The sequence below is a fragment of the Strix aluco genome, chromosome 13, assembly GCF_031877795.1.
Source record: "Strix aluco isolate bStrAlu1 chromosome 13, bStrAlu1.hap1, whole genome shotgun sequence".
NCBI classification, from domain to species: Eukaryota; Metazoa; Chordata; class Aves; order Strigiformes; family Strigidae; genus Strix; species Strix aluco.
This window is the reverse complement of record NC_133943.1, coordinates 22058219-22065444: the sequence shown is the minus strand read 5'-3', so window position 1 is coordinate 22065444 and position 7226 is coordinate 22058219. Positions and strand designations below refer to the sequence as shown.

The following is a 7226-nucleotide window of genomic DNA, read 5'->3' as shown; positions in this document are numbered from 1 at the left end:
CGGGACCCCCTGTGGGCTCAGCAGGTGACTGTCTGGAAGAGCCTTCAGGGGACCCTTCTGGGGTCTCTTCGCAGGACTGTCCTCGGAGCTCTCATCCGAGCTCTCATCTGAGCTCTCCTCCGAGCTCTCCTCAGATGTCTCCGAAGGACTCGGTGGCAGCCAGGTGGGCAGTTCTGCCCCCATCCTGCCCTGCTGCCCTGTGGGGTCCTGCGAGGGGGAGGCTGGCACCCCCCAGAAGGGGTCGGCGTCCCCCAGCATCGCTGCTGACAGGTGGTCCTTGGCCCAGTTGCCCTGCGTCCCGTACCCCAAGAAGTTGGGGGCTTCATTGGAGGAGACGGTGCTGGAGAGGCTGTCAGGGAAGATGTTTTCACCGTCCACCAGCATCACCACCGCCACTTGCTCATTGTTGCAGCCGCCCTCTGCCCTGTACTCCGAGAGGTGGGGGAGCTCGTTAAGGGAGGTGCTCAAGTTGGAGACGTGGGGGACACTGGGGACGGTGTCCTTGCCATCCCCCAGCCCTGCCGCCACGGCTCGCTCCTTGGGGCAGCCGCCCTCCGTCACGTACCTGCAGAGGTCAGGGAGCTCCTTGAGGACCTCAGCAGGCAAGTTGGGGACACTGGCGGTCAAGACGGTGTCCCCACTGTCCCCTAGATGTGCCACCATCGCTCGGTCCTGGGGGCAGTCACCGTCCACCACGTACACAGAGAGGTCGGGGAGCTCATCACAGCACATGGTGCTGGTGAGGCTGTTGGGGAAATCAAGGACATCAGGGACAGTGTCCTCACTGTTCCCCACTCCCACCACCACCCGCTTCCACATACCTGGAGAGGTCAGGGAGCTCACCGAGGAGGGCCGTCAGCTCTGGGACATCGGAGACAGCGTCCTCACTGTCCCCCAGCCTTGCCGCCACTGCCTGCTCCTTGGGGCTGCTGCCCTCCGCCACGTAGGCAGAGACGTCAGGGAGCTGCTGGAGGAAGGCAGTCACGCTGGGGCTGTCGAGGACGTCGGGGATGGTGTCCTCGCCATCCACGGTGTTAAGCCAAGCGAGGATCTGTTGGGCAGTGGTGTCCTCTGCCTCCTCACGAAAGGCCTCCGCGAAGGCGTCCAGCCCCTGCTCGGGCAGGTCTGCGGGCTTCCCCGGGGCTGCCAGGGCGGTCACTGCTGCTGCAAAAGCAAAGCCAACCCAAGTCCAGGCGATGCAACCTTTCCTCAGCTTGGCTGTCTGCCTGTGGGCTCTGCCAGCCCCTAAACTCACCTTTGGGCTTTATGGTGGCTCTGCCAGTCAGCGGAGCCAGGGCGGGCTGGTGGGCGCTGGCAGCAGGGACGCTGTCCTCGACGGCCACTGCCTCCATGTTGGAGGCCTCCGGCAGCTTCTGGGCGCTGCCGGGCGTGTTGTGGAGCAGAGGGGGGCCCTGCACCCAGCGCTGAGCTGCGGGGTGGCAGGGTGACGGGGGGCTGGGGCGGGCAGGGACGTGCAGCAGGCAGGAGCCCGTGGGGTACAGGGGCTCCTCCTGGACCACGGCCCCCGGCCCCAGCCCCATCGGCTGGGGGGGCACCAGCGTCCTCCCCACCACCTGCTGTCCCCAGCCATGGGCAGGGGGACAGGGAGCAGCCATGGAGCAGAACTGCACCCCTGGGGGGAGCTGCACCATGGGAGGGAGCCACATGCCGGGGTGGAGCTGCACCAGCTGCCCCGGGGCCCCCATGGGCCCTGGCCCCCCCTGCCAGACACTGGCCTGGGGCAGCTGGTAGGTGATGGGGGGCAGCTGGGCAGGCTCAGAGGCCGCCGGCAGACCCGGGACAGAGCGCAGCATGTCTGCTGTGACCGGTGGCGGCGCAGCTGCAGCACTGACGCTCTGACACCCTGTCGTCGGGTGGTTTGGATCTGCCCCATTATGACATCACCCCTAACGACACCCCGTAACCGGGGACCGGCTGTGAGCCGCTCCGCAGGCAATGGGGTCCTGGACACTCCGGCCCCTCGCTCCATGGCTGCCCTCAGCCTTTGCTTACCCACAGCCCAGACGACACTGGGCCCTGTACCTACACCCTGTCGATGGCTGCTCTGAGCAAAACCAGCCTGTGACTCCCCTGCAACTTTTCAGTGTTATCTGGCCTGGTGTAAAGCTCCCCAGATGTGGGCACCAGCTGCCCTGGTACCAGCTCACGCAGGAGGAAGCTGAGGCACAGGCTGGCTAACGCCAGTGATGAAGCCGCAACTACTCTGTCCCTGCCGTATCTGCTGCCGGTTTGGAGGGGTGGAAGGCGCCACCCAGGGCACAGGAGAGGAGAGCGGGGGGACAGGGAGCCCCGTCCTGACTCCTCACTGGCTTCACTCCTGGCCAGCTGCTTTTCCTCTGTGCCAGGACGGAGAGCACAGCGGGGGCTGGGGGGCGTTGGTCCCCCAGGAGCTGTGTGGGATCCCGGGGTGTCGCTGAACAGGGGGCCTCTGCCCGCAGGTGCCTGTGGGAATTAAGAATTGGTAGTTAGCAAAATGTAAACTGGCCTTGAGGTTAGAAGAATAATTGTGGATAACTGAGTTTAACATTCCTGGGGTGATTTGGGGTTCTTTTGCTGCGGTAGTGAGGTGATGCCGGGCTGCGGAGCAGAGCAGGGTGGGAGGCGAGGAAGGGCGTGAATGTCTCGAGGCTGGGAAGGGCTCTGCAGCGAGCCCTGTCCCTGCGGGAGGGGATGCTGGCCGTGTTCAGGACAAAGGCCTTGCGGCCCTGGCTGGGGTGTGTGCCCGTGCCCCCCCTGGCCCCCCAAGGTCTGTCCTGGTGCCGGGGGCTCCGTGCTGCTTTCTGCGTGGGGCCGTGTCCGTGAGTCCTGCAGGGAGCCGTCTGTCCTGGCTGCCCCGCCAAAGGGCTCCTTGCCCCGGGGAATGGGCCGGGGGAGTCCCCCCCCGCCCCCCACCATTGCCTGCCCCGCTGGTGGTGACTCGGTCCTGGGGGCGGCTGGGTGCCCTTCAGGGCTCACCGGCTCTGATTTGGGGCTCAGCGGGGCTGTTGCACCGTTGGGTGCCGTTTCCCGATGCCCCCTGCGCTGCCTCCCCCTCCTACACAGACACGGAGAGGTTTTGAAGAAAACAAATTTTAATTGCAATAAACAACAGAGAATGTCCCATCAAAACTACTCTAATACCCTCCCTCCCCCCAAATACATGAACATCCCCACCCACGCCCCAAACACCCCACCCTTGAGCCCCCACCCCCCAAATACAATAACATACCCCCCCAATACACCACCCTCCTCCCGCACCCCCAAGATACCCCACTCTCATCACCCACTGCCCCGTTCCCTACATCAATCTTTACTCCCCCCTGCCCTCCCCGGGCTGACTGCAAGTGCCCTGCGCTTGCTGGGGGGCGGTGACAGGGTGCTCTGCCCCCGCTTCCAGTCCCGCTTCTCTGGCATGGCCGGCTGGGACGGGGGCGGCTCCATCCCCGCATCCCCCCACGGCTCCTGGGCCTCCAGCCCCATCAGAAAGTCCTCCAGGCCCAGGACGGTGTCGATGGTGTTGTCGAGGCCAAGCAGCTCATCGGGCAGCAAAAGCGAGGGGGAGTCACAGGGGGGGATGGCTGCGCAGGTGTCAGCCAGGTCCCCAGGCATGGGGCTGCTGCTGGCACCGTCCTGGCTGAGCCCCACCGAGTCCAGTGACCAACCAAAGAGGCTCAGGGCCTCTTGGAGCAGCATCTCATCGCTGAGACTGAGATCTTCTGGTGTGCCCCCAAGGTCTTCATTGTGGGGGACAGCAGCGGGGCTGGTGGGGACGTCACTGCCCGGGGGGATGTTGCTGCCTGGGACTGGCCCCATGGGGGTGGCCGCGCCGGAGATGTTGTTTTCCGGTTGCCCCTGGACGTCCTCGTAGGTGGGGATGGACGTCGACAGCACTGGGGAGCCTGGGGCCATCGCTCTCCCCTCTTCTCTGGTGACTCCACTGTCCCCAGGCATGGGGCCGCTGCTGAGACCATCCTGGCTGACACCCACCGCATCCAGGGAGTGACTGAAGAGCCTGAGGGCCTCTTGCTGAAGCATGTCTTCAGTCACAACCAGGTCGTCCGTGGCGTCCCCAGGGCCTTGGTTGTAGGGGTCAGCACCGGCTGCTAGGGGGACGTTGCTGCCTGGGGCGATGTCAGTGCCCAGGGGTGCCCCTGCAGAGGTGGCCGTGCTGGCGATGTTGAAGGGAGCAGACAGCCCCTCGATGTGCCCGTAGCTGGGGATGGAGGTGGATGGTGGTGGCATGTTGGTCCACTCGTAGCCAAAGAGTCGGGGGTCAAAACGGCAGCCACACGGAGCCCTCAGCAGCCCTGTGTAGGTGAGAGGGAGCTGTGCTGGGCAAGGGGGACCCTCTGGGGGCACCCACCGAGCCGGCCTCCCATCACCAACATCCCCCGGCTCCGCGCCACGCACGTGGGGAGCTCGTTGCCAGGGCGATGCCCGCGGGATGAGCTGCTGTGCCAAAGGGACGGGCTCAGAAATCGGGGACGAGTCTGGCTTCTCCGAGGTGAAAAGGGGAGAGATGGCGCCAAGTATGTGGTAAATTCTCTGGCCGTGGGCTGTACTGGGCACACATCAGCCAGGTGAGGGCAGGGACGCTCGCCCAGGCTTGCCAAACCCCCGTGCAAAAACTGCCTGGGGAGGGGGCACGGGAGTGATGGGGACTCTGGGGTGCCCGTGGTCGGGGGTGCTGAAGGTGCGAAAGGTGCCGGGGTGGTGGAGCAGAGAGGGGTGCCATACCTTGTGGAGGGGCCTGGGGGGCGTGGGGTGCCCCCCCCGCCGGGGGTGCCCAGGCTGTGGGGAAGGGCTGCTCCTGCCCGGGCAGTGGGCACAGGTTGGCTGAGCCTGGAAGAGAGACGGGAGCCATGGCCGGCGCTCACCTCCGCTCTGGCCCCCAAGAGCGTCCCCGGGCTGCAGGGGTCGGGGTCGGGGTCGGTGCCTACCTTGGTGGGAGAAGATTTCGGGGAGCAGAGAGAGCCGCAGGAACCGGGGCCCTGGGGGGTCCCAGGAGCCGCGCAGAGACACCCACCCTGGTGGCAGCACCATGGTTTGTGGTGGGTGTTGGTTGCTAAGGACTCTCTGGGGTGTCCCGGGACGGAATGTTGGGGGTCCCCAGGTTACGCCCCGCCCCCAGCAACCTCCCCGGCTCCTCCTGGGGAGGGAAAGGGTTAAAAGGGGCCTGTGGGTGCAGGTGCCTTGGACGGGAAGCCTTGGTCCGTTGGCAGAGCTGAGACAGCCTTGGGATCAGGGGGACTTGGTGGCAGGAGCCCCACACCTGGAGTGCTGGGCTGGAGGGGGCAGGTGGGGCAGGAGGGGCAGGCAGGGCAGGCGAGGGGAGGGCTGGCAGGCGATGTGAGGGAGAGGTGCGATGCTGCAGGGCTGACAGTCAGCGAGGACGTGGTTGGGAGCCTCGGGGTGAGGATGAGGGGGATGGAAACCAAAGCAGATGTCGTGGTGGGTGTCTCCTGCCGCTCGCCCAGCCGGGACGCCAGCACTGCGCAGTTCCTCTGGGGGCACTTGGAGAAATCTCTGGAGCGCTGACCCTGGCCCTTGTGGCAGCTGCCAACTCTTGTTTATGTTTCCCCCCCCGTCCGGTCTTGTGTCTGCCCGGGGTGCAGCCAGGCCAGGGGAGGAGGGTCCCAGCCTGGCCGGCAGCTCCCTCCCTGGCCGTTCCTGGGGTGATTTGGGGTTCTTTTGCTGCGGCAGTGAGGCGATGCCGGGCTGCGGAGCTGAGCGGGGTGGGAGGCGAGGAAGGGTGTGAACGTCTCGAGGCTGGGAAGGGCTTTGCAGCGAGCCCTGTCCCCGCGGGAGGGGACGCTGGCCGTGTTCAGGACGAAGGCCTTGCGGCCCTGGCTGGGGTGTGTGCCCGTGCCCCGCCCTGGCCCCCCAAGGTGTGTCCTGGTGCCGGGGGCTCCGTGCTGCCTTGGCTGTCTTGTGCCCATTGCACAGCTTGGCGAGGGCCCCGCACTTCTCGTGGAACAGCAGCGCCTCATTGGACAGCGGCGCCCCTGGACCCGCCCACGCCACTCCTGCATAGGCCTCGCCCCCTCTGGGGACACACCCCCCGGGAGGGGCCGCACCCTCCAGAGAACACCCTGTCTGGTCATTATGGCCCGGGAGAGTGGGGAAAGGCCCGCCCCGAGGTGGGACACACCCCCTGGAGAGGCCCCACCCTCCAAGACAAGCCCCACCCCTCGACCCCCCATTTATCCCCTGGTTTGGAAAAGGAAAGACAGTGAAGGCTCCGCCCCTGTGCTGTGACACCCCCAGGAGAGGCCCCGCCCCCGGGAAGGGTCCACCCAGGAGGCTTTAACCCATGAGGGGTTAAGGGAGAAATGGGGCAGAAATGGGGGGGGGATGGGGGTCCCCACTGCTGGTGTCTGTGTCCCCCCGACAGCGGGGGCTCCAGTGCTGGGGGGCCCTGATCAGGGGAGTCCCAATGCTGGGGGCTGTGTCACCTTGAGGGGGGGTGTATGGGGGACCCAGTTCTGGGGGGCTGCATCACCCCAGTGTTGGGGGACCCCAGTAAGGGGGGTTGGGGGACACCATGCTGGGGGCTGCATTGCCCGGATCTTGGCATTCCCAATGCAGGGGGTCCCCATGCTGGGGGGCTGCAGCACCCCCATACTGGGGCTCCCAATGCAGGGGGGGCGATGCTGGGGATCCATGTTGAGGTGTCCCTGCCCCACTTACACCCATGCACCCAGTTACCTCCTGCCCTTCCCCAGGAACCCCCAGCCCCCTGCTTCCCCAGTCCCCTGTCCAGTCCTCCCTTTCCAGTCTCCCCCAGTTCTCCCAGTTAACCCCAGCCTGCTCTTCCCCAGTCCCCCTGATACCAGGGGACTGGAACCACGGGATCATCTGTAAAACAACTCGCTTATCTATAGATAACAAAATGTACGCCTCTCAGTTTAGACCCCTAACAGTAGATAACAGGATGCTCCAGTGTCCGCAGAGTGAAAATTGTGGCTGTGAACAAGCCCAGGCCAGACTCTATTTCGGCAAAGAGCCTCCAGGAGAAGCGAGCATGCGCGGAGTAAAGGCTCATCAAACGGACACAGTGAGGAAGACTCTAATTAGCCACTAGAGACCACCAGAGGAGCACCGACTCATTTAGATCAACGGAAGTGAGCATGTGCAAAGTACTAATGCATATGTTACCTAGTTCTGGGAAAAGTATGAATATGCTCATGGCTTTGTGGAAATTTAGTGCCTATGACCGAATTGCT

The 7226-nt window shown here is 65.0% G+C and overlaps 1 protein-coding gene across 1 annotated transcript; it reads right to left on the bottom strand.

Annotated features, from left to right (window-relative positions):
• Nucleotides 1–3303: 3303 nt before the first annotated feature.
• On the bottom strand, nt 3304–4875 carry LOC141929209 (uncharacterized). Its single transcript, XM_074838390.1, has 2 exons — nt 4738–4875; nt 3304–4307 (listed from the first exon to the last, which is right to left on the bottom strand). The coding sequence occupies exons 1-2, from the start codon at nt 4862–4864 to the stop codon at nt 3304–3306; spliced, it is 1131 nt and encodes a 376-aa protein (XP_074694491.1). The 5' UTR covers nt 4865–4875.
• Between the last annotated feature and the right edge of the window lie 2351 nt (nt 4876–7226).